At 42.9% G+C, this 27,120-nt stretch overlaps 1 protein-coding gene across 4 annotated transcripts in view; it reads left to right on the top strand.

The window, feature by feature from the left end:
• The window catches only part of dlgap1b (discs, large (Drosophila) homolog-associated protein 1b), a 118,722-nt gene that overhangs the window by 85,265 nt on the left and 6,337 nt on the right, over nt 1–27,120 (top strand). For all 4 annotated transcript variants that reach the window (XM_034707054.1, XM_034707056.1, XM_034707057.1 and 1 more), the window contains 3 exons: nt 21,977–22,362; nt 22,439–22,518; nt 25,977–26,395. In XM_034707054.1, coding sequence (XP_034562945.1) covers nt 21,977–22,362; nt 22,439–22,518; nt 25,977–26,395 — 885 coding nt within the window. The remainder of the gene's footprint in view (nt 1–21,976; nt 22,363–22,438; nt 22,519–25,976; nt 26,396–27,120) is intronic.

Raw genomic sequence — 27,120 nt, 5'->3', positions numbered from 1 at the left:
AACATGCAAAAGTAAACAAAAATAACACAATGACGTGACAGTGCTGATCACGTATGTCTGTGTGTGTTATTTATTTGAATGTTGAAATTAATTCCATGTGGCAGATTTAGAAAATAAGATTGATGTTCTACAGCTCTAAAGAAAGTTGAGCTCTTGAACGCTGGCAAACTATCTCAAAGAAAGCAGGAGTAAAAGAATCTTTTAAATAATTAAACATTGTTTTGACAGCTCCCACACTTGTCCCAGAAATGAATTAAAGCAACAGTAGAAAACACAGATTCTAAGTATTATCTACAGAACATTACTACAGGCTAGAGTAAAACCTGTGCAACAGTGCCCCCAGGGGCTCAGTGTAACACAGCACTGCACCTCTGCCAGCTCCTGTGATAAGAACACTTCCTACTGAGGCTGTTGTAAGTGGGAGGATAAAAAAAACACCAGACAGCTTGACCCAATTAACAACAATCGCTTCCATCGCTGGCTTTTTACCAGTTGTGCTGCTCTGAGAGAGAATAAATAACTTTGTATTTCCCTGCATGCTAAATATAAAAGGCAGGGATGCACACACAGCTGCAGTCTGGCTGAATCCAGATCAAGCTGAGGCACTCGTCCAGATCTTCTCTTTACACCTTCACCAGCCCACGCAGATATCCAGCAGCAGGCCTGAAATGTTTTTCATATGTCAGGGTGACTCATGTGTTATAAAAGCAGAGAAAAATGCCACCCCGAGGCCACCTGTGTGTGCGCTTGAGAGGGTCCCCTCTCAGCTGGTTTTAGGGGGACTACAGGTGAAGGCCCCTGTGGCAGGATGATGTCTGACAGAACTGTTGTTCCTGTGTATGCTGACCTGAGCTGCTCCTTCCGGCTGCAGTCACTAACTGTTCTAACTGTGGCTTTGGCCATCTGCTTACCTGTTGTGTCTGAGAGAGAGAGAGAGAGAGAGAGAGAGAGAGAGAGAGAGAGAGAGAGAGAGAGAGAGAGAGAGAGAGGTCTGTAGGTTAGAGAACTCAAAGTTGTTTGTGCAGGTAATTCTGATTTGTTTACTTCTATAACACAAGGTCAATAATCTAATAAATTAGATGTGTGACGTAAAAAATCAACCAAACCATACTGTACCACACCACAAGGTGGCGGCCATGAGTTTGTCTCCATTTGTATCTCACATCTGTTTGGCACACATGTTTAGTTTTAACCATTAGGATTGATGTAGTTATGACATTTGTCAAATGTAAGTTTTTCTTTAGACAACACAACAAAGCATGTCTGAAAATTCCACTAGAAATACAAGTTGCGTAGCAATCATAAGAACATAACCATCAGACAATATGAAGATCACTGAAATAAGATTATCCTGTGAAGTTAAATATTCAGTTCAACTAATAAAATGTAATGTAATCACTTTAATAAGGATTTCTGTGGCTAGTCAAACATATTTTGGTGTGTTTTGTGTTTTTACTTAGGGGATTGGAACAGGGACTTTAAGTGTAGCTTGTTATTTGGCATCTCACAGCAAAGTAGAAATTCTTATGATGTAAAGCATCTGTTCAGTTTTTCTTCCAGATGCTTTATCATATTTTTTATTTAAAAGATGTTTATTAGCGTATCCTCCTTAAAATACACTAAATACTTACTCTTTTTTACTCCAAACTTTATTTTTCCTTATTTATTTATTTATTTATTTATTTATTTATTTATTTATTTATTTATTTATTATAAGCTATTTGCATTTTTTATTATCTGGACTGCACTGCTGCTAACAGTTCATTTTAAAAGTTGGTATTTTTCAGACTCCTTTACGTTTTTCTGATTTAATTTTGCTTTTTTTATTCAGGGCAAATTTGTCAATCTGATACTTTATGCGTTGAGTTTCTTTAACTTATAAAAACCTAAAAAAACCCCAATAATAATACATAAATAAGTAAATAAATAAATAGATATATAGATATATAGATAGATAAATAAATAAATACATAAATAAATAAATAAAATAAACACCAAATTCAAAGCGTTTAATATCCTACTAAAAACCTACTGACAAGAGAGAAAAAATCCAGGTGACCTACATGAAAATAACTTGAAAAATCTTACTGCAAACAACCCACCTGCTTACATCTTGCAAATAACTTGCAAATTAATTACAAACAGTTCACAGAACTCCTGAAAACCTGCCTTCTTGTCGTACTTTGTCATGTTTGTTCTGAATAAAATATTCTTTAATAAATAAAGATCATAAACCTGCAAAAAAAAGAAAAGAGATGTTTGTTTACATCAAGATTTGGGTTTCTAGGTTTTAGTTATGTTGTGAACTGTTTCATTGAAAGCATGTTGTAAAATCACAACCAGTCAGAAGGTAAAGCCAAAAAGCATCTTGGTGAAGTTTTTATGGGTGCCTGCGAACGGGACTGTCCCACCCAAGTGTTTGTGTGGGGCGGGGGGTGCGATCAAGGCGCGTCCACATCCTGACATAAGATCCCATATCGTCAGAGTGGAGCCGGGGCAGAGGGAGCCTCAGTTGATCCGGGCTCAGTGTTTCGGACGTTTCGCTTTCATGAGGTTGCTTCAGTGTTTGTACAGCGCTCTGCTCGGCATGTGTGACTACTGGATCCGTCTTTGTGAGTAAAAACTGCTGTTGTGTGTTTCTCTGCTGTGTGAGAGCGTGGTGGTGCGAGGACTGCTGCTGGGGAGCTGCGACTGGAGTCGGCGACAGGAAGTTAGCTGGGATCCCTTTCAAAATAAAAGCGTTTGTCACGGCAGGGAGCAACAAGTAACAAGATTTCTTAAGTGTAATTCTGCTTAACCCTCCTGGTTTATCTTGACTCTTTTTAAAGTCTATTTTAGGCAATATATGCCTTCCACACCAGCTAAATGCAGCATAAAAATCTGGGCAGCATGTGACAGAAGAGGTGTCCTGTTAATTTATCAACATCATTTCATAAAAAAAAAACATTTTTAAAATAAATTAAACAAAAATCTATGTAATGTAAAACTATTATATTCATATTTAGGGCTTTCCAATGTACATTAAAAAAAGTTTTAACTTGAATTTTCATGAAAACGACTGAGTTATCCTCATTGAACCATGATCTGTGAGAATTAAAGAACATCGTTGCACCAAATATTGATTTAAATGGTTAGTAATGGAGTTAAAAATTAGATTTTTTAAAAATGTGTTCCGGGATTTTTTAGGGTTCTGACACTTTTGGATAATTGAATATGCCCGGGTCAAATAGACCCAAGAACATTATTGCTGTTGCAGAGAAACGAATATAACAGGAGGGTTAACACATTGTAAATGTAGCACCTAGAATAAAAATAGGAAAGGACTAACAAGAGTGACAATAATTTGAAGCCAACGCCCAGCAAGAACAGCTAGAGTTATAGTTCATATCTCTGAAATTGATTTAAAATGCGTCACTGACTTTTACTTTGAAATACTAACCGGAAGTTGTGCATTTCATGAGTTTTGCTTTATGTTATGACTCTCAGTGCCCATCCCATGCTTTCTGCTTATTCATGCTTGACATTAAAATGGTCGAAGTGTATGAAGTTTTTGATATAAGATTAAAATAAATACAGGTTGGGATGTATGATACTTTAAAACATAGTTAAATGATTGCTTGTGGGTAACTAAAATTAATAAGTTGTGTTTTATCCTGGTAGTCTTAAAACTAATAATTAGCTGGTAAGTCTTTTACATTTAAATAAGTGTATGCAATTTAATGATAAGCAACATTTTTCATTCAATATGCCCCTCTGTGGTGACAGTCACACATGGGTTATAACTAACAAGCTCTTAACACTGTAGAATAAAGTTGTAGCTGTCTCCCCTGCTCTGTCAAACAGTGTTTCCCTCCAAACTGGACCCCATGTAAGCAAACTGAGATTCACCCACATGCTGTTTGCCTTCCCCTGCACTCATGGTGGCCGGGAAATGCTGAACACCCTCCAGCTCCCGGTCTATTTTGGTACCATATCCCTGATGGGAGGACGACAGGTGTGGCCTGCATCACACTGAGCAGCGCCTGGCACAGCATCACAACACACCCCTCTGCAGGGTCCAGCTATTTAGGTCACAGTCAGAGCCCCCTCAGGAAGTGCCATTCGTGTTGGTTCATCTCAGACCTCTGTTCTTGTTAAAGTGAGCATCCAGAGGGTGGGGCAGAAAGATGCTGAGCCCCACAGCCTTGTGGGAATAGATATCACAGGTGCCACTTACCAGTTTGAGGCCTGCTATAGTAAATGAAGGGACCCTAACACCCCACTGTTTGACAGATAAGCAGTCTGTGTCGCTGTGTATCCAACAGGCCATCTGTGTTTGAGTGAGTCACACACACTCTTCAGTTCATGCTCGTAAATGATGCCAACTATGTCGCCTGCCCGCTCACCTACAAGCTTCAAGCTTTCTATTTTCAGATCAGGCTCTGAGGGCCTCCTGAGAACAACATGCTGTGGACACACTCGTACTGTACACACACGTCGCAGGTGATCCAAATAGGCCACAGTCATGTTGAATTATTTTGGCATCAATAAATGACAAGAGCAGATGGAAAGCCACTTAACCTGCAAATTATAAATAAACAGTGATGCTAGTCGAGCTGATTTTTCGATTAAAAAAGGTAGTCTCTCTGTTCTCTGTAGCTGCAGTGTCGCAAAATTCTATTTACTCCATAAGACTATGTCGCTGTTCTGTTTTTTGCATGAGCTGCATGTGTGAATTCCACCTTCACCTCCCTCCCAACTGGAAAAACTTCACACTGTTTGGAACATGTGTGAACAAGCAACTTAGGAATAATTTGAGGTAGACTGTCTTTAATTTTTTTTAGAAATTGTTTCTACTACAGATTTCAGAAGAGCTCCTGATTCATTTCTTTTTGTTTGCTGAATCTACTTTACTCTGAAAGACCTTTCCATCAATTTCACTCATTTGGATTCACATGTTTTCCAAACCATCTACGAATGGTGGGTCAAAGCTATTCTTCTTGGGGCGCTGGTGGCCTGGTGGTCTAAGCGCCCCACATATAGAGGCTACAGTCGCAGAGGTCGCCGGTTCAACTCCCGGCTGGTCGACCATCCATTGCATGTCCTCCCACACTCTCTACTCCCCACATTTGCTGTCTCTCTTTGGCTGTCCTATCATTAAAAAAAAAGCCAAAAATGCTCAAAAAACACAACTTAAAAAAAAAAAAAATTATATATATATATATATATATATATATATATATATATATATATATATACATATATATATATATATATACATATCATCTTTAAGGCACCTGCTTTAAAATATATCAGTAAACCAACTTATAATCACTTTAAGCACTTATAAAAAAACTGCCCACAATCATCTGATAAGTTGTATTGTTGCTTTAAAAAAGGTGATATGACAGGAATAGTTCCACGTTTAGTAATATAAAGCAAAATTAGCTTCCCCCAGAGAGTTGAATACGAAGCGCGAAGCTGGGAAATGTGTAAAAGATTTTTTTTTTAAATGAGTCAAACTATTTTTGACTGGTTGCCAAGAAAAATCCCAAGGCTCAAAGAAGTCACTTTATATTTCTGAGGCCAGCAACTTCGACATCTTAGTGTTGCAGGTGGCTCAGATGTTTTTAGTGATGTAGTACAGGATATACAGTGGGTACGGAAAGTATTCAGACCCCTTCACTTTTTCTACATTTTGTAGTGTTACAGCCTTATTCCAAAATGGATTAAATTCATTTTTCCCTCAACATTCTCCACACAATACCCCATAATGACAAAGTGAAAAATATTTTGTAGAAATTTTTGCAAATTAATTAAAAATAAAACTCTCAAATATTGCATGTACATAAGTATCCAGACCCTTTACTCAATACTTTGTTGAAGCACCTTTGGCAGTGATTACAGACTTCAGTCTTCTACATACTTATGTACATGCAATATTTGAGTGTTTTATTTTTAATTAATTTGCAAAAAAGTCTACAAAACATTTTTCACTTTTTCATTATGGGGTATTGTGTGGAGAATGCTGAGGGGGAAAATGAATTTAATCCATTTTGGAATAAGGCTGTAACACAACAAAATGTAAAAAAAAAAAGTGAAGGTGTCTGAATACTTTCCGTACCCACTGTATGTGATGGTTTCAGAGCCAATAAAAAGCACTGGGATGACCCTATTTGTTACCTTTGTATGGAAAGCACAGACCTGGCCACATTTGAGGCCACAAGATACCATCCTGAGCAGCTGGATTCCTGCAAACAATTCATAAAGTGATCATGCCAGTGCTCCTCTGATGCTGAGCTTCAGTTGAAGTGAAGCTAAAGGTGCGACGTGGATAAAACTCTAAAAAGTAAACTACATGTTCCTGGTTGGTTGTTCTCCTGTGTGACTGCAGGAGAGGCAGTCACAGAGTGTTATTTTCCCTCTCTTTCATTCACTTCAGTGAGACTTTATTGGAGTGTGACAGAACTGCCAGGGCTCACTCCTGTAAGTCTCACTATCACATCACTGCCAGTTATCTGGTTATATTTTCACAGCAATGCTCACTTTAAACAGGTGCAAAGACTTCAGCTGCCCCCTGCTGCCTTACACCTCGTCTTTCAGGAAGCAGTTATCGTGTTAAAACTGAGCTTTTAATAAACATGCCAAGAGACAGGCAGACACTTCTATTTCAGTCATGTAGTGAAGGCATGAGGGGTCTATATTTACTGTAAACTGATGTGATGACAGGCGACTCATAAACACAGCCAGTCTGACTCAGAGGGAGTCAAAACAAAACATGAGTGAGAATGACGAGGGGCAAACTGTGAAAAAGCAACAATGTGACTTGCACTACTTTTGTTTAAAATAAAGAGGTTTAAACCAATAACCAAGAAAAAATTAACAAAGCTGCATCTAATAACAAAAAATAAGATCTGTTGAAAGTTTGTCTTTATCTAACATCATGAAAACTTTATTGTGGGTCTGTCGTTTTTCACCCAACGTCCTGCATATTTAGTGTTTTCTCCTCTCTCTGACTCTTCTGCGCTCGTTTCTAGCCTTCAAACTTTCCTCTTTCATCTGTCTCTTAATTCCTCTGTGCTGTGGGGAAAGTTAATTCCTGATTTCTAGTGATCCACATAAAAAAAAACAGTTAAAAAAAAGCAGAGACCGAGGAACAGAGGCCGTAAAAGGGTCAGGTGAAAATATGGTTGTTAATTAAGTCTAAGCTATAAGCTCTATAGAGCCTCAGAGAGGAGCCTGCCCTTACTTACCAATGCATTAACTTCTCCTGTGAGTTATCAGTTATACACCAGAGTTTAAGATGCATGGGAGTATTTTAAGAAACAAAAGCAAGCACATCATAATTAAGAAAGAAAAAGCACAGAGGATGATTAGCTTCACATGATCAGATACTCTCATTAATATTTTTATTAAACTTTAAACTATTCATGACAGGAGGGGTGCGGCAAGGCTTAATAAAAACATTGCACACTCTTCTGCACTTCTTTCAAAGCGTGGGCAATTTTGTAAAAGGAGCGCCAGATAAACGCTGCAATGAGTCTACACCGGATGTCCCACGAGATTAAATGAAGGCAAGAAATTGTGAGTAGTCACACCTTGGCCTTAGCTTCACATCCACCCATCATTGGCCGCCCACACATTAAACATTTGGACCCTACATGTTGCAGTGTTGCTTTTAATTGTTTCTTCCGTTAACGTGGCCTGTTGGTTTTTCAGTGTAGTCACAGGGAATTCCATTTCTGTATTTTTTGCACACATTGCTCCAAATTGATTTAAAGATACAGGAATTTGTGAGGAAAGCAAATGTCTGGTAGTGTTTTTAATGGTTTTTATTAGATATATCTTTATATATGGATTCATAGGGTGAGGGAAAGTGGTCTTGTAAATATTTTCATCAATGAAAGGGAAGCCTTACAGAAAAGTTTAGGATTCACTGCCCTTGACTGTATGGATGGTACAAGCATGCTGTGTACCTGGATCTGTGCCACTTTAGTTCTGATGTTCTTGTATAATTTGCCAGTGCAGCGATTTAAAATGACATCCCAATTATGAAGTAAATGTGCTTTGATTTTGGTTAAATGCCAGCCTTTGGTTTGTCCCGCATGGGATTACAAGGCACCACTTCAAAGATCAAAATCAGACATAAAAGTATACTACAATATTTTGGTGATGTATTAACAAGACAACAAGAAATCTAGTGATATTACTTTTTATATACTGCCTCATACTTTTCAATAACATTCTATGGCAAGATTTTCAAACAATGTTTGTAAACAATAGAAAATCTTTCTTCAAGGCTCTCCCCAAATATTTTGTGGTTAAGATAATAAAACACTGAGTTAAATCCCCTAGTCCCAAATTCTGTGATTATATTCTGCTTAAAGTTTGACTTTTCTGTGTAAGTAGTTAGACTTCAGTAATCACAGTCACTGAATTTGAATGACATTGAATGAAGCTGCTCCATCCCCAAATTTGAAAAAAGACAACCAAGATTATAAGCCAAATGTACGTACTGTCACAATGCCCCAAAAGAGAATCCTCAGTTATATTCAGGATGTCTAAAGTGAGAGTATAAAAAAAGAAGAAATCATGTCACAGCTTCAGTGTCAAATTCTGGCTACTTGATGGTTCAGATTTTTTCCACTTCACTTTTTTTGTTGTGAAGAAAAACTGGGTTCCCACGCCTCCTGGAAAACCTGCAAAATGTTGTCCAATTTTCCAGTCATGGAAATCACATAGGAAATGAGAAAATGGAAAACCATGTGCTGTTCTGGAAAAGTATTCAAACATTCTCCTTATTTCATCTTCAACAGATTATTTGTCAGCAAAGAAGGCGCGCTGTGTGCAGTCACTTCATGATGAGTGTAAAACAGGAAGAATTTAACATCCTAGTTATTACTGGAATTGTATAAATGTGTCCTTAGTAAAGAAAACCGTAGTTGTGATACATTATTAAGATTCAAAATGCATAGTTTGAGTCATGGCTGGCTGTAGAGTTTAAAAAGTTATATTTCAAATATCTTTCTCTTGTTGTTGCTGATTCAATAACCAGTCTGAACCATGACAAAAATCCCAGATCCAATCCGAAACTTGAGATTCTTGATGCAATGTGTAACTTTCCTAGCTGTCTCATAGCCTCATTAAAGTCCCAAACCATTATTGTAATTGACTTTATTATATATTATATAAATAAAACTTTGTGCTTTACATATGCAGGTGTATTTACATTGTTCTGGGATCAAGTCATCATCATTTATAAGCATATAAGATTGATTGGTTGAAGCATAGGCTGCACATCTGACCTCTAAAGAAATGAACATATAGGTTTAGTGACTACGAAGAGCCAAAAGCCGCTGAGAGGCTGACGTTGGGCCTAGTTAAGTGTCGGACACGCTAAAAGCAAAAATCACTAATGCACAAAAAAGTAAGTTTAACCTTTTATTAACGAAAAAGGATAATCAACTCATGATAAAGTGCACAGATGATTAAACTGATCAAAAGAAAATAGAGAAATTAGCGGTCAACAAAAAGTACGGAGTCCCAGCTCACCCCCTCTCTCTCTACCTCCAAACAAAAGAAAACAGGTGGCCTAAATGAACAGAATATCCCCACCCCTAACACATGACCCATAAATAACCTAATCAACTGACCCCACAATAAACCATACCGTAAACAAACAACAACAAAAAATAACACCACAAAAAAATATACAAACGATAACCTACCCTAAACCTCAAAATAAGATACAACAAACACTTGAATCCTTCATGGCTCCTACATAAGTGTATGGGCATGATGCGTTCCTGTCATACCAAGTCAAGCTTTATTTAAAAAGCACATTTACAACAACCTCAGTGCTGTACAGATATTAAAATACAATATAATCATACACAAATATAACAATAAATAAAAAACAATAAAATAATAGTAAGAGCTCAATTTAGGAAATAAAAGAGTAAAAAAGTAAAAAGCCAAGGATTCTTGTTTAGCTGGGACTGAAGTGTTTTAAAGTGCTCCACAGACTGTGCAGCTCTAACCTGGAAAGGTAGGCTGTTCCACAGCTTTGGGGCCGCCACTGAGAAGGCTCTGTCCCCACAAGTGGAGGGTCTGGACCAAGGTACTGCCAGGAGACGCTGGTTTGATGACCTAAGTGCTCTGGAAGTAATGTGAGGCTGTACAAGGTCTGATAAATAAGATAACACTTAAAAACAATTAATAGTACCAGCTTATACTTAAAATGTCCCGGGAAAGTCCTGGAAAATGATCCCTAGGAAAGAATGGGAACCCTGAAAAAAGCTCTGCTACTCATGTTCTTTTAGATATCTGTAATACAACACAAACTCATTTTTCAGTTCCGGTGTCTCACCACTAGAGGGAGCATCATCCCCACTTTTAAAACATGCTTCCCCTGCTGTCTCAGTCTTCTTCATAGCAGTGCTTCTTCTTATTTGGGGCGACTGACAAGTTTTATCTTGTGTTCCTCATGTCAGACATGATTTCAGACCCATTTGGTGTCTTATCTGCACTTCTGCTGTGTTTGTCTGTGTCTCTAAATTACAGAAAGAAACACACACAGAGGAAATGGGAGATCAGTGTGAGAGATACTGAACCCATGAATCACGACTGACAGTCATGCTTTGCTTGAAGTACAAGCGCCCGAGAGACATGAGATCAAACGGTGTTCACTGAGGAATGCTTCTTTGAGCTACATGTATTCGTCTTGCTGTGTCTGCTCCTCTCACACACACATGTACACACACAGCTCTCTATTTCCTGCTCTGACGTTAATTACAGGGACAGATAAAGCCCTGCCTTAGCATCGTACACCTCTGCATGTGAAATACACCTGTGTGTCAGCGGATCAAAGGCGCCATCCTTTAAGGTGGAATTATTATTCAAAGAGGGGGATGTAAATTAAACAGCACTCTGGTGTCATCTGTCTCACTCATTTTCTCATTCACACACTCACACACACACACACACACACACACACACACACCTGCATATTGCTGTCACTCCTCACACTTTGATGCTGCGGGTAGGTGTGTTTGACAGGAAAGCAGAGCTCGGTCGAGGCATGTGGTGACACACTCGTTCATGCAGAGCATACATGTGGAAGAGAAAAAAAAAGAGGAACAGATCCGTTGTGGTTCCCAGACGGAGCTTTTTTTTTAGCATGTGTGTGCAGTGTCAAAGTGTCTGTGTGTGGCTGCTCCTTGTGCAGCTGCAGGATCATCTCGATGTGGGTAAACTGTGATTTGGCGATCTCTCTTCCTGGAGGAGATAAATCCTCGCCATGCTGGTGTGTGTGTGTCAACCACTCAGTAATTACTTCATCCTGTCACGACTGTCTGAGAATGCAAAGCCAGTGGGAACTTGCACTGTCGCTCTTTCTCTGACAGGAGGGAAAAAAAAACACTCAGCATCTCTTTCAGACGGCTCAGCGTCAGATTAGAGGTGTTAGTCATCAAATGAGCAGATGCAGAGGAATTTAATTTAGTTCAAAAGCTCCACTTTTTGTGATTTACTACCTGTAAATCCTGCTTGTACACTTCGATTTAAACTTGGATCTTCTTTCTTGGTTTCCTAATCCACTTCTAGCGTGTGTGATGTCAAATGTAATTTGGAATAATCGTGCTCTTGTGATCCAGATGTGAGCGAGCAAAGGGGGGAAACTCTTGCCTTGCAATATGAAATCTTTCACTAGATGTCATCAGAGCCTCAGCTGCTCTCAAGCATGCCAATGTTCTGTAATCTGGTCCAAACTGTGAGTGCTGAGCATGGCCCATATAACACGTAACATGATGCAATGTGATCAGCAGTAACCTCTGAACATGAATTGCACCTGTGGATACTTGCTGAATACTTCTGCATAAATCGCTGTATCATAAAATCAATCATTTGTAATGAGGGTGTATTTCCCTGACCTGAATCAGCAGTGATTTCCTGCCTGGACACGCTCTGAAGCAGAATAAAAGTCAACAGGATAAATCTGCAGGAGCCTTGGTTTGTGGCCCTTAGCTGTTTAGGTTTACTTACGACTTAATTGGTCTCGGCTTGTTGTGGCCTGGAATGCTTTGATTGGAGCCATTGAGAGAGGAAGAGCAGCGTTTGGATTTCTTTTGACACAGGAAGCGAAGGGCAGGAGAGTTTCATTCATCCCTCTCCTTCCAGCTCTGAGGCTGAGAGGAGGAGCTGACAGGGCTACAGCAAACACAAAGAATGGCTGCAGCATGGACCCCTGCTGTCCCCCCCACCTCCAATCTGCAAAGAGAAAACATGCTCCAGATTCCTGCTAAGAAAGGAGGAATTTGTAGTTAACTTTCCCACATGTGAGGATGCAGACGGCACATTTGGCGTGTCTGATCAAACGGATAGGGGCTACTCTGTCAGGTAGGGCCCTGTCCCCGCTCCTCTCCTGCTTCTTCCTGTCTGTGTTTTGGCATCAGAAGGAGCAGGAGGAAAAGCAAAGCCCCGGGAGGATTTCCTCTGTGTTGACTGTGGATGATCCTCATGGCTCCTGTATGCTAAAGCTGGGCAAGGCAGGGCCCGCAAACCTAAAGCCCCAAGTAAATGAAAAAAACGTAGAGGAGTTAAACCTCCTCCAGGGAGGAAAAAATGTAAAGACAAGTGTGCTTTTTAGCTCCGCTCCTTAGGAAGAATGTTGAAAGTTTTTCGACTTTTCTTGACAGCTTAATAGTGTGGTGGAGAGTTCATGTTGCTTTCACTGTTCAGGGAGGGGAGGGAGTGTGTTGGAGTGACTCTGAGGAATGGTGCACGGCTGTAAGTGGGTGGTTTGGGCTGTGCAGTGTGGGAGGCCAAGCCCCAGTGCAAATTAAAGACTTCTCTGTGAAAGTCCCAGACTCGGCTACAGTAATGTGTGTGTGTGCGTGAGTGTGCAAGAGGCAGGCGTGGATGAGACCCAGCCCTCCTCTCTCTGTGTTTTTTTTTTTTTTTTTTACATTTTTTTTAACCAGTCATTAAAAATAAGCCACAGCTCAGCCCCTGATACACACTGAGAGACAGCGAGAGGGAGCGAAAGAATGCAGCTCGTCTTTCTCCTCCCTTTCTTTGAGCTTTGCTGCTTCACTAACCAAGTAAAACAGGGGGAAGGGGGGGCTGAGTTCAAGGGGGACTGATTCCACTCTGAGGTTTTTTTTTTTTAAGACTCACTCAGACCCCTCCCCCGTGTAAAGAGTCGTTTTTTTTTCTATCCAGGAGGGGATAGAGGAGAAAGAGATGAATGGGCAAAGGAATGCAGGAGACAAACGAGTGCTCTCGGCAGGAGAGTGGGAATGCTGGAGAGACCATTGTTCCTCCCCCTCCTCATGAGATTCTGCAGGGAGTGGATGTCAACACGTTGGGAGGAAAGAGAGGGAAGATGGGTGTGAAAAGTCACACCTGAGAGACAGATAGGGCTCTGTAGCATCCACTCACATATTCATATTAACCCTGAGACATGCTGTCTGTATTCCCAGATACTTTGGAAACACACACACACACACACACATATAGCCAGTGCCTATAGCTGCCATCTCGTCTTTCCCTCCGCCTGCCTCCACCCCTCTGACAGGATGTATAGGGTCAGAGGGTCAGGACTGGAAACCACAAAAGACAGTGTGCGTCAGTGTAGCCTGGTTCTTGTTCCAAATCCCCCCTTCACCCCCTTTTAGTACCTCCTACCTTTCTGTCTCCCCCTTTCCTCTCAACTTTCCATCTTTCTCTCTCTCTTTCTTTTCTTCCTCCCTCGTTCCTCCTCTCATATAGGAGACGCAAAAAACCTTAACATTTGGTTTTGGGCCCAGATGGCTTTAGCATGCCTCTGGCGGGGCGGATTAAGCCGTGAGTGTCTTCTTTCGCCTCCATGTGCAAGCGGTCAGGACAAAGAACGTCAAACAGAGAGGGGAATAGGGGGAAGGAATGCAAGAGAGGGAGAAAAGAAAGAAAAAAACTGGACTGTGAAACAGCAACCGATGCTGATGTTTCACGGCATTCCTGGAAGAGTAAACTCAAACGCTTGTAAAAAGTGCCAGCCAGTTTTCCTGTTACTGTTCATGCCCAGTCATTTGATGAATCAGGTTCTCACTTTTTTTTTGCCTCATGGAGCGCTACTTGCAAGTAGAAACCACCGAAGAAGAAATGAACTTTTGACCACATTCTGCTGCATTTATATGTAAATACCAGCTGCAGCAAGCAGTGATCCTTCATGTAATGACATGACACTAGCATTGTGTTCCAGCCCTCTCAGTTAAGGCTGATTCCGGTGTTGTCTTTGAGTCTGTCTAGCTGTGTGTGCTATTATGTCTCAGCCTCATTACTCACCAGGTTTGCGGTTGAGTGTTCCTGAACTCAGTGGTAACTCCACACTTTCAGTTCTTTGGGACTATCTGTTGTTTTATCAGGACACTATGTTTCAGTGTTAGAGACAGATGATGCAAACTTTGCTGTGTTGTTTTAGATAGTTACAAAAAGTGCCTCTATTATCCTCTCTGAGTGACTTTGACAAGTGACATCTTCAGAGTCACTTATCAATCACAGCCTCAGTTTCATCTGATGACCAATCCCCCTCTTTCCCAAAGCTACATAACTGTGTTTGTGACTGTGCCACCACTTGTTACAGTTATCCATGCTGTCATTGCCGGCACATGCGATGTGTCACTCGGCACGGCGAGCGCGTCGACTCTTAAGGTCGGTGAGCAATGCTGTGGGAAATGAGTGCAGTGAAAGCATGCGTGAGATGTGTGGGCGTGTTAGCTTTGGCGTTAGCGCTAATGCTCATGTTTATGCCCCACGAAGCAGCTGGAATGTTCAGGACCCGAAGGAAACAGGGCAGCAACTTCTTCTCCCTTTCTCACCTCTCTGTCTCTATTATTCTTTCTTTTATCTCTCTCTTTCTTCTCTGACTGGTTCTGCTCTCCTTTTCCACCCCCTGCAGGCAGCTTCTTTAGGATAGAAAACAATAGACTGATGAGTCTCTTCATGTGGTTTTTTAGACTAGTCAGGGTAAAGCCCTTGCCTAGAAGCAGCAGAGAACAATGGAAATTGCCCGGAGCCGTCACAGGGCAGAGCTAATGAGAAAACCCCCTTCATGTAAGAGAAGTCTTGAGGAGATTAGCTCACATGCTCCAGTACTGTACAGGGAGGAACTCTGGGATTACATATTTATACCATATCCCGGATGATTATACCTTTCAGAGCAACAAAAGTCATCTGGCTACTATTTACAGTGTGCTGTAAACAATAACACTGCTGTTAGAGTAAATGTTAGTCATTTAGAGATTTTGGAGGGATTTAAAACAATCAGGTGCATATTTTCAGAACGAGTTGCCAGCAAACTTTTAAAGCACAGACCTCGGATACAGAAGCTTGTGTTTTCAGACTGAGGTCTTATTTTTTTCCCCCCGTAGGTTCATGTCTCTCCCCCGTTTGTCACTGATTGACAGGCCGGGGAGAGCGTCAGGCCATAAAAACAGGCATGCAGGTAACCAAGCTCTCTATTTGAACTTGGAGCACAGGAAAGTGGGTTAAGCGAAGTGAGTCTATTGCCTAACAGAGAGCAGCTGCCTGCCAGATTTAGCACTGGCTGACAGTTGTAAACAAACTCTTATCTAGTCATTCAGCCTGCCAGAGCAGTTACCCACTGTTGACACGGGTTTCTGTCAAAAAAAAAGAAGAAGAGCACACTGAGCACACCGTTTTGTTGATATCCCTGCTGGCCTGGGGGACACCGGAGGAAGATTGAACAAATGTTTCATGCTGATATGTCTCAAATAAATGCCAAAGCTAGTGCACCCCCTCCTCCTCACCAACAAGTACTCACACATGCAAAATAAACCCCCTTTAAATTGCACTCGCACAGGCGCACACAGTGAGCTATTGTGTCTGAGAGAGTTCAGGCATCTGGAGTGCAGAAACCCTCTCCAGTGACCTCTGACCTCTGGTGGCTGAGAGTGGTAGACTGACATGAGGGTCTGTGGAAGATTTTCAGGTGACTCAGAGGGCTGTCAGAGGACTTTTAAAGGACTATTGTATAAGCTGTATGTGTGGTTTGTTGTGTCTGCAGTATTTGCTGATTAGCTCGGCTCATTTTGGTTATTTCAACACATCAAAACAAAGAGCTTGTTGTCGTTCTTTTTCATTTTGAAACTAAGTCACAGCGGCCCGGACATGCCTGTTATTGCTGCTTAGTTCACAACAGAAGCGTGATGTCACATGGTGTGAACCTTTCAGGTTATTGTCATCCTATAACCCAGTGACAAGCTTTCTGACAGCAATCCAGGACAAACTGGTTGGTGGAGTTCAGCTGCACAAAGCCGACCCTTCAGGGCTGAAACAGATGTATTCATTTGAAACACAGTGCTCCTCAGTTGCTCTCCTTTTGCTGTTATCCTGGTGTTTATTTGATTTTTAATTTACGCTCGCTGGCATCCGTTGTTCCGGCTTTGTTTTGCTCTTGGCTGGCGTTGAGGTGAGCGTCGGTGCAGCTGCAGAGTTCCCTGTCAAGGTAAACAAATGGCCGGCACAAGCTCCCCTCTGCTAGCTGCTGGTGAAACGCCAAGCCTCCCAGCAAACTTCATGTTGCTATGTGTCACCATGGTGATGCTATCACAAAGGACTCCAGCTGGCTCTGTGTGCATGTGTGTGTTTATGTATGACAGAGGGAGAGATGGACAAATGGACAGAAAGCGAGCAGACGGAGCCAGGCAGTAACTCTCTGATTCACCCTCCTCCTCCTCCTCCTCCTCCTCCTTCTCTGCTCTTCTTCTCTGCTCACTATTCTCTGCCCTCTCCCCTCTGGCAGACCCTCATCCCAAACACAGTGCAGCTGGGCTCAGCTGTCAATGTTCCCCCCAATACTGACCGCCCCCTTTCCGGGCCTTTGTATTTGTTTGGTCGGCGGTGGATTTGCCCTTGGCCCCCGCGCGGGGGAGCCCGTTCCTGTTAGCTCTCCTCTTAAAGCAAACCGTCTGCTCTTTGAAGTGGCCTATCACACAAGTACACAGATTGGAGATTACAAGCCAGCTGCCTGCCTCCAATCTGTCCTGTAACATGAACACGCTGATTAAATAAAGGAAACGGCACACACCTTTGCAGGCACACAAACGAGACACAGTGATCAGCAGAGGTGACTCGCTGCTCCAGTTTTTGTTCTGCAGAAATGAATGGAGACTTTGCTTTGTCTCAGGGGAGGGAAGAGGGCTTTCTTTGATATTATCAGGCCCAGAGGTGGGTGCTGGGATGGGGTGCTCTGCCAAGGAGAACTGCTATTCACACCAACTTGTCGGTGTGGAACTTTTGAAGCATTTGTCAAAAGAGGGATTTGGCAGAGAGCCAGCAGAGTTTGCTCATTCACAAACTCTTCTCTTTGGGATGACAATGCTCACAGCGGGCCGCTCCCACCTCTGAGAGGGAAAGAGATGAAATTCCACTTCCATTAAGAGAGGAAGTTGTTCCCAGTTCAGGTTTCACATAATATGATAGATGCTTTTCTTTCTTCTTTTTTAACCTGATGTTTGAAATTGAATCATCAGTGTTTATCTGCGTTTGTTGAGGAAAGTTTCCCTCCATTCTCCTTTAGAGTCTGAAGGAGTCCTGCGTCACAGTCCCTCTTAAATCTGTCCTTGACTGAGTGTGTGTGTGTGTGTGTGTGTGTGTGTGTGTGTGTGTGTGTGTGTGTGTGTGTGGGAGGTCTAGAGCAGAGTAACAGTCTGTTGCTTTCTTGGCTGCAGGATGGTTGAACTCTGTTCTTATCATTCTGTGGAAACTTGGCCTCCGACTTCTCAGGACAGTTGTTTTGGTCGCATGCCTTCCCCCACACATTCAGACATAGATTTGTTCTCAAGCAGGACCTTAACTCTCTTCATTTCTCCACACATTTGATGACAAAGTCTCACCACACGCTTACATCCAAGTCAGCAGCACGGGCCTCCTCCTCTGATGGATGGAGAGCATATCAGCGGCAGGAAGTCTGTGGTCGCCCTTGATGTGGAGAGGTTGAAATGTTAAGCTGGGTTGTGTCAGTGTTATTTGTGCGCCTCCGTGCCTGCGTCTGCATGTTCGCAGGCCTGTGTGTGTATGTGCGTGTGTATATGTGTGTGTGCAGGCATGTTCCCACTCCTGAGTGTGTTTATTTAACCTGTCCTGGCATTCAAACCCCCTCCGTCATTCTCCACAGTGTATGTCTGGCTCGCTGTGACAGCTAGGTGGGACACAGCCCGTCCTCTCCTGTTTCATTTATTGAGCGGATGAAAACCCTGTGTGATTTTAACCCTTCTATGAGCCTAAGGGAAGCACACAAACACACAAGTACTGTCATCCAGCATGCACGCACACACAAGTGTGACTTTTAGATGACTTTAGGGGATTGAAGCTCTGAAAGGCTCTGACATTCTATCCTTTGAACCTCCGCGGCTGATAGGGGCAGGACCTCAGCCTCTCCCTCTGTGCGAGTGTGTGTGTGTTCACTGTGCTTTTTTTTGCTCTCTTGTGGGTCTGTACTCAGTGACCTTTAGGAAGATTAGCTGTGGATGTCCATCATATTCCCCAGAAAGTGAAGGCAGTGCCACATGCTCAGATGATTCAGCCTGAAACGACTCCGGCTGTGCATGTTTGAAAGGAGAAACGCATTCAGCTGTGGAAGGAAATACATCTTCTTTTGTCTTTCTTGTGGTTAGTTTCACTCCCATTAAAAACACTCATCACAGTGATCTAATCTCAAAGCATTCATCCTGTCTGAGGACTTTCCAGCTTGTCAAAACCTGACTGAAACCCCAGCCGGGATCATCCAATCACTGCGGGCCAGTCAGAAAGAGGTGGGAGGTGTGGGCGGATGAGGTTGGTGGATGACTCTGTCAAACCTAAAGGATGAAGTCAGCCCTCATGCTCACCCTGCAGTATGTTAAGACCTCTGTGTAGCTGTCAGAGAGAAGTGCAAGACACAAAGCAAAACAACATCCTGCTCTAATAGTTTCAGACATGGCTGCCAGTGTTGGGTGTGGCTGGCAACTGCTGTCAGCTGCACGCAGAGCAGTGATATTCCTGCCACGGTAGGATGTTTGTCTTTTGTAGGGATTAAAGGGATCCAGGAAACCCACTGTCCTAGTTCTGTTGTGGTGCAAAGAGAGAGCGACCTAGTTTTGATGATAGCACCGGGGCAGGAAGGAGATTCCAAAGCAGAGTGGAGTTAGGAGGTGGCTGGTTTTAGCTTCCTTTAGACAGCCTATGTTGTTGTTTTTTGTCTGTTGGCATATTTCTATACAAAGCCTTTTGAGTCAGTGTCTGTGAGAGGCTCCATTGTCTGCAGAACCTGTAGCTGTAACCTGACCTGAGAGGGACTGACTGACAGAGAGGGAGAGCGTTACAGCCCAGCACTGTGAGACTTTTTAATGTCTATTTGCTTGGATTCAAAACAAAGCCGTTAGAGTGCACTAAGCTCTCCAGCTGTCTTCCTACAGTGCCATTTATCTCCTGTGCCTTATCATAAACACCATTTAACCTCTGTGGAGCTGTTGGTGTAAACAATAGTAGGGCACAAAGGCACGCAGAGCTATATTCAGCACCGTGGAGCAGTTGTAGAAGTGTACAGTAAGTGCGTGGAGGGTTTAACCAACTAGATCAGTGGGTCAAGTGGCTGACGGGATAATCCTATTACTGGACGAGGCTGTGATTTGTTAAAGTTGGCCCTAATCTACTGTGCTTTTTGCACTGAAACACAGGGAACTATGACCTCTGGGTGTCAGCTGTCACCAAGTCATTTTTCCCACACACAGTCAATGGATTATGCTTGATGTTTTCTTTTTTAATTGTTTCATTACAATATTCCCATCAACTTTCTTTGTCATCTTACTTTGCATTCAAGCTATATTTAAGTTTTTTAAATCACATGCCATCCCATCTCTCTGTAGGCTCCCTCAAATACAACAGATGAAAGTATTAAAAGAAGCCTGTGGTTGAATCTTATGTAATTATTGTAAAATACACTACCGGTCAAAAGTTTTAGAACACACCAATTTTTCATGTTATTATTGAAAATTATGCAGTTCAATGTCTTATTGTGCTCTGAAATGACAAATAAACAATTGCATTTCAAAAATAAATCATTGAATCGATTCATAAACCAAAATTAAGTCTAAACTTTTAACTAATCCAAGTAGCCACCTTTGGCACATTTTTCTGGCCATTTATTAAGCAACACATTATTTTCTGGAGTACAAGACTGTTCAAATATTGCTCACTAGGGTATGGTACCACCAGTGTGTTCCAACACTACTTTTATGCAGACAGAGGGGGTTGTAAGTAATCAAGGAAAGTTGGGACACCTGTAAGAATTGGTAGCACCAACTTTCAAGGCTTGACAACCTCAATTGCTGCAGAACAGCAACCCATTACCCACCCCTGAAAAAGGCCTTTTCGTATTATTCTAAAATATACATTATTTTTTCAGTTTTGGGTAATCTTATACTTTTTTTTTTTTTTTTACCTCTGGCAGTTCCCCACTTACCTTTGTACCATTTCAAGCTATTCAATGGACGTGAACTGCTTGGATTTCAATAAAAAAGTGGAAGAATTGGGGTGTTCTAAAACTTTTGACCGATAGTGCATATGTTTTTTTAACTTCCTAAAAGTAGTGGTTTCAAAGAGATACAAGGTTTCTCCAGTCTACGGTGACGATATCTTCTATTTGCCGTTATCCTATTTTTATTTTTAATCAAATAAAGTCATTATTTTCTGATGCATCAGTCTAAATTGTCTAAAAATACAATGAAGGGTATGCACTGTTGTCACATTCCCACCAGGCCTCGACCCCTCAGTCGGACTCAGTGTCACAACAACATGTAACATGTCTTTCTATAGTAGGAAAAAGGGTGACAAAGGGAGTAAACAGACAAATATCTGTTTAAATAAAGGGCAGCTGGACTCGACAGAGATCCCTCCAATTAACCAGAAACAGAGATCCATGGACATAGGCATGTGGCTAGATTTCCGGTTGCCTGACATTTATACACACCTGCTCTCAAAGCTGGGAAAGTGCACAAAGCAAAGTCTTAAGGCGTTTTAAAAGCCTGGGTTTGATCATTGATAGATTTATTATCTAATAAACTGTTCCTTTCCTCCTTATTTCTAATGTGGCGGTTTCATCTGGTACACCTTGTAAACTTAAACCATGATACTGTAACTCCTACAATCTTATCAGTTCCATCGTCTGCTCTCAAGCTGCTGCAAAACCAGCTGATAAGAGCAGACTTGTCAGGATATGAGGACCAAGCATGATAACCCAAACCAGACACTGAACATTCATCGTTCTTGTACTGTACAGATGAGCTGCAGAATTGAAAGTGTTAGTTCACCTGTTGAAAAAGTAAGAGGAGGGAGACCTCAGCAGAGTGCAGAAGCTCTGTGATGTAACGCATAAATATATGTTACTGCAACTACATGGCTTCACTCTGTGTCATTATTGATGTAAACTTACCATTCCTAATGTTTTTTCTACTGTACATATGTATGTGGGCTTAACTGCAGTGACTCCCTCCTACAGAGATGTCACGTGCATACTCTCCATTGCAAGTGTTTTCAAGATATTCAGAATCTCACTCCCAGAACTATTTACAACAAGGTTAAAATTACACATTAGAGGCAGAGGTTATCTGGCTCTTGTTGGATTCAATTATAAAAAAAACACTGAAGCCTACATTTCCCATAATGCAACACAATCTGTCCTAAAAATGCCTAATCTTTTTAACCAAACACACCCAGTTTGATATGGCAGTTTTCTAGGTTTGTTTTGATTTGGTCTAAAGCCCAACTTGATGTAACCCTGATGACATCACTATGACATAATCTGGGTTACTTTCTCAGAGATTAGAAAAATCTCCTTGCAGAGCCAGAGAGCTGTTTTTACAGGCTCTAAAGAACCCTCTGTGCAAGGTTAAATGTAGTGTGATTTTTTTAAATCGTATAATCATTTGTTATTTCTGTTTCCGTCTCCTCCTTTCAGTGTCATCATGCATCACCACATACAAGAAAACACCGCCCCCAGTCCCACCACGGACCACCCCGTCCAAACCCTTCATCTCCATCACGGCCCAGAGCAGCACCGAGTCGGCTCAGGATGCCTACATGGACGGCGGCTCGGGCCAGCGGACAGGCATGTCCTCCCAGCCGGGCCTGTCCAACTCCACAGAGAGCATCGACAGCATGAAGGCCCTGACTGCAGCCATTGAGGCTGCTAACGCTCAGGTGCACGGACCCGCCAGCCAGCATGTCACCAATAGCACCATCACCATCACCGCCACAGCCACCACCTCCGCCGTTGCTCACGTCTCCGCTGACAGCAAAGCGCAGAGGGAAGCACTCCGAAAGTGCCTCTCCATAGGGATCCAGGTTTGTGGACCAGCTTTGGTATCTGTAGAAGTTCTGCTCTTGGATTCAGTGTGACAGTTTCTCTTCCTCCTCTCAGGTGGATCCAGATGAAGGAGGGCCGACTGTGGAGCAGTCTAAATTCCAGTCCATAGGAATTCAAGTGGAGGATGAGCGATGGTGAGTAGAGAGAAGGAGGAGGGCGTTATAAAAAAAGTGAAACTGGATAAGTCTGATGGTTGGGATGAACAGGAAGAGGACTGCAGGAGACAGATAGATGTTTGTAGTGTGCAGCGCAAGCTTGTGCCCCCCTGCACCGTCTTCCCCAAAGCAGCTGTCCCCAGATCAGGGGGAGGTTGGCGTCAGAAGCCCCCCTCAGCCAGGGGGCCCCAAGTGACAGCTGGGCCAGAGGATGTGGTGCAGGGTAGCTGGAAAAGCAGAGGGGGTGAGTTGACAGCCATCTGTTGCTCCAGTCATTGTGATTCAGGCTACTTTGAGGCTGTGTGTTTGTGTACGCGTGGGAGGGAGGGAGAGGGAAAAGAGGAGGGAGTTTTATTGGGTTTGTTTAGTTCTGGGAGCACTGAGAGAGACTGCTGGGCTGTCAGATGCAGACTGTAATCCTGCAACATGTTTCCACTCTTTGTAGAATCAGCCAAGCACATTTACTACCTTTTGAGCTCAAATCGAACAGAGCCTCGGATTGGCCACTCAGGCATCTTTCTCTGCTTTGCTCCACTTGGTAGAAAAACAGTGACCTTCTGCTCCGCAAGGGAAGTTTGACAAATTTAGCCACAGTCCTGGTCTTCATGCTGTCGCCAAGGCATGCTTGTGGGATTCTAAGACACATCACCTTTAATCAAAGGTCACAGTGAGGGCTGGATCCAGCACCTTAACACACACACACACACACTCAGTGAGAGGCAGGGAATGTGAGGGGCTTTCTGAGAGGAGGAGGTCTCAGCTGGCTGACCAAGCTAAATATTAACTCACCCGGACACCTCGCAGTCGGCTCAAGCTTGGATGTTACGCAGCACAGCTTGTGCATATCCCGGGTTAATGTTTGGAGATGGTGAGAGGGTATTTCAGGTGGTTGTTTATCTGTTGGCATGCTTGTGTGTGTGTGTAAGTCCACGCATGCATTAATTTGTGTGTGTGTGTGTGTGTGTGTGTGTGTGAGTACCTGGGAGGTCTGGGCATGATGCCCCCTACATCAGATTCTCAGACGGTGAGAGTGCCAAACTCCTACTGCCTCAGTCCACTGCCCAAACTTCCTTATGTGACTGTGTGTGTTTGTGTGTGTGTGTGTGTGTGTGTGTGTGTGTGTGTGTGTGTGTGTGTGTGTGTGTGTGTGTGTAGGAGTGTGTATGAGAGAGAGAGAAAGAGAGAGACTGTGTGTTTATATTCAGCAGGCACAGGTCATGACCTCACCTTGCTGTTTGAACTGAGATTAACTGAGAGGGAGTGGAGGAGAGCGTTAAAAGAGAGGAACACAACAAACAGTGCTAGTTTTAAACTGACTTCTTCCTGCTCTGATGTAGGCAGAGGATTTGTATGTGTGTTTCTTATTTATATGCCGTTTTTTAATTCATGTTTTTTCTACATAATAAAAATGCAGACTTAAAAAATGTAGAAAGCTGCATGTGTCTGATCAGGTAAACATTTGTTGCATTGTTTCGCAGCACGTTAAGAAGGTATAGGGTCTTGTGTTGGTGTCACCAGATGGCTTTGCAGTCACAGTGGAAGACTTTGCGACTAAACCATATGCACAGACCTCCATGTGTTTTTCTTTTCATCCTCAGTAACTGAGACTTTTTCATTACTGGCTGAAGCAAAACAAACCAAAACTTCAGGTGCAAATTTTAAATGACAGTTTGTGTTGACTGGACGCATGAGAGGCTGTGTTTCAGACTCTTAATAAGACATCAGCCTGTTTTTATTGAGTCCTCACTCTTTTTTTAGTACTGTGTATGCATTTGAAGCCTGGTCTCTGGGGATGACAGGGGGAAATATAAAGATTTACAATAAAAAAAATCTAGAGGAAGAGGCCTTCTGGGAGCGGTGAGAAATGGAATGTGGATGGAACAACTCCACCTCTGCTGAGATTTATAACTTTCCGTCATGTTCGCCACATGAACATAAGAAGAACATGGACTTTCTATGTTTCTTTCTTTCTCTTTTTTTTTCCCCTCTTCGTGTTTTATAGCCTCCTCTCTTCCTCACACAGACGCTTCTCTCTTGTTCTCTCCTGCCTCCTGTGTATTGATATGTCTGTCTTTCTGTCTGGGCTCTGTTTGGCCTTGCCCGTCTCTGCCCCTGCAGGAAGTTGTTAGCAGACTGATAGAAAGCAGGCTGAGGTCATTAGAAGTGAACACCTGCTCAGAGGAGTTACTCTTTAACTGCTCTTCACACACACGCACACATACACACACACAATTGACGGGCTGCTGGTGCACACACACACACTCAACACACTCAACACACTCTGTGTTTGATCTTCCCGAAGCCACTCCTTTGGTCTTCTTGCTCCCTCTTTTTCTCTGTTCACGGAAGAGAAGAGATGAATGAGGAAAAGGAGGAGGTGGAGATAAATGGGTAGACTTGCGGAGGAGTGTGTGTCCGGGGATGGAGCTGGGATCATTTGTGTGTGTCGTCGTTCAGGAAGGTCAAGCTGAGGGTCATGCAGGACAGAAATACTGTCTCCTTTCTGGTTTGGAACATTTTTGATTGCTGTTTAATTGTTGTGTAAGGACTTGAAGAGGTAAAACCGTTAAGATAAGGCATGCTTGACACGTCAAAATATAAACATATGCATGATGTCAAATCTAAGGAGTTAAAAAGTGTAGTTTCCCACTTTTATTTGCCATTTTTTGACATCCCTGGAGCTCTGTTGTAAGTGTATCAAAGTGCATCCTCTTGTTTCCTAAGTAGCTCAATTAGCAGAGACATGGTAGATTTTTGTATCGTTTAATAAATGATGTGCTCTGTGTCATGTACCACTTTGAGTTGTAATCTTTCAGGGATTTAACTGCAGCTTCATCCAATCACTGCGCAGTTAGCTGGACAGTTTCCCCCCTTCCCTGACACACCCACGTCTCTCTGGCGTCCCATTCATTACAGTAATGTTGAGCAGCTCTATACAACCCAGCCAAATGTGAATGTGTTGATTTAATCTTTGCACATGAGTGTGTGTGTGTGTGTGCGCCCACTGTTGCACACACTGTGGAGGGGCTTGGCACAGGCTGTCCGACAGCAGCACAAAGCATCTGAGCCAAATACGACATGGCACACCCAGCTGTAGAGAAGGGTACCTGGTGTGTGTGTTTGTGTGTGTGTTCTGTGTGTTTTTGCTACGGCCCGACAGCAAGGCTTGTGGTGGCACAGATAAGTGCGTACTCAGTTGCTCCTGAATGAGCCAGGTGACAAAACACACACACACACACAAAAGACATCCCACATCACAAAAGCTGTGCATCCCCATCAGCGGTGAGATTGCTGAGTTTTCATACCTCCAAGTGTTTGTGTAAACGATGTTATCATAACTGCTGCTCAAAGCGGATGTGGTATCACTGCACAGTGTAAGGATGTGTAATCAATCACACACAATCAGATCTGGAAAAGGTTTCTTCCCTCTGTCCTAGTTACCGCAGGATGACCCGCTCCAACAGCGTAACCACGGCCGTGCAAGCTGATCTCGACGACCCGTCAGAAGCTCCGGCTCCTCTGCCTCGCTACTGCGCCACCATGCCCCGCCAGCACTCCCGTGACGCTGCCACTTCCACTGTCAGCATCCAGGGCTCAGGGAACCACTACCACGCCTGTGCTGCAGACGACTACGGGGAGGTGGGCTTCGACCCCTCAATCTTGCCCCCCCCGGACCCGTGGATGGACAGTGTGGCAGAGCCAGATGTGGACACATTGATGGATGCCATCGCTCCCTCAGTGTGCCCCCGTGACGGCCGCTGGTTCCTCAAGCTGCTGCAGGCCGAGACGGAGCGTATGGATGGGTGGTGCAGACAGATGGAGCACGATGAGCTGGAGGTTGAGCTGCCTGATGAGGGTGAGTGGAGTCATGGGCTGTGTTTACACCTGGTATTAACATGCATGCTGATCCAAAGACAAGGGAACAGCTTTGATTACTGGAGAAGATGCCCCAAAGATGCACTGAGGATACATTGAGACTGCTCAGCCTACATTCACACCTGTCTCTGATTTCTTTTCCACATTCTTGTGTAGGCACATGTACTGGTTCACATGGAAGAAGCACCTTTTAACCAAATCCAGGGCAGCAGTCTGGCCTTAATGTTGTCTGATTTGATACTCAACATATTTTAAATTATCTCTTCATTTTACAACAGACTAAAGAAGCTGATTAAGGCTCTGTGTTCACTTTATATAGAGCAGGAAAGCAACATCTGATCACAAGAGGTCACTGGAGATGCATCTGAAGAAGCATATTAATTCCAGATGTGAACAGATGTATGTTGTACATGTAACTGTCCACTAAAGATCAGATCAAAAAGATCATAAAGTCAGTTGCAGACTAATATTATGTCTATTTCTTGTCCTCTCTTCTGCCCGGATTCGGAGGGTGCTGGTATTCATGGTATTGGACCACAATAGCTGCTTGTTCCTGTCTCAGGCCCTCTGGCCTCCACAGACATACCGTGCATATTTATCAATAGAGGCATGCTGGCCCCAGCCACACATGTGTCCTTAAGACACACACTGTATAATGATCCCTCACACAAACTCAAGTGAAGGAGTTTCTCTCTGTGCTCCTCC

This window comes from Notolabrus celidotus, chromosome 17, assembly GCF_009762535.1.
Source record: "Notolabrus celidotus isolate fNotCel1 chromosome 17, fNotCel1.pri, whole genome shotgun sequence".
Taxonomy (NCBI): domain Eukaryota; kingdom Metazoa; phylum Chordata; class Actinopteri; order Labriformes; family Labridae; genus Notolabrus; species Notolabrus celidotus.
This window is presented reverse-complemented; position numbering and strand designations above follow the sequence as displayed.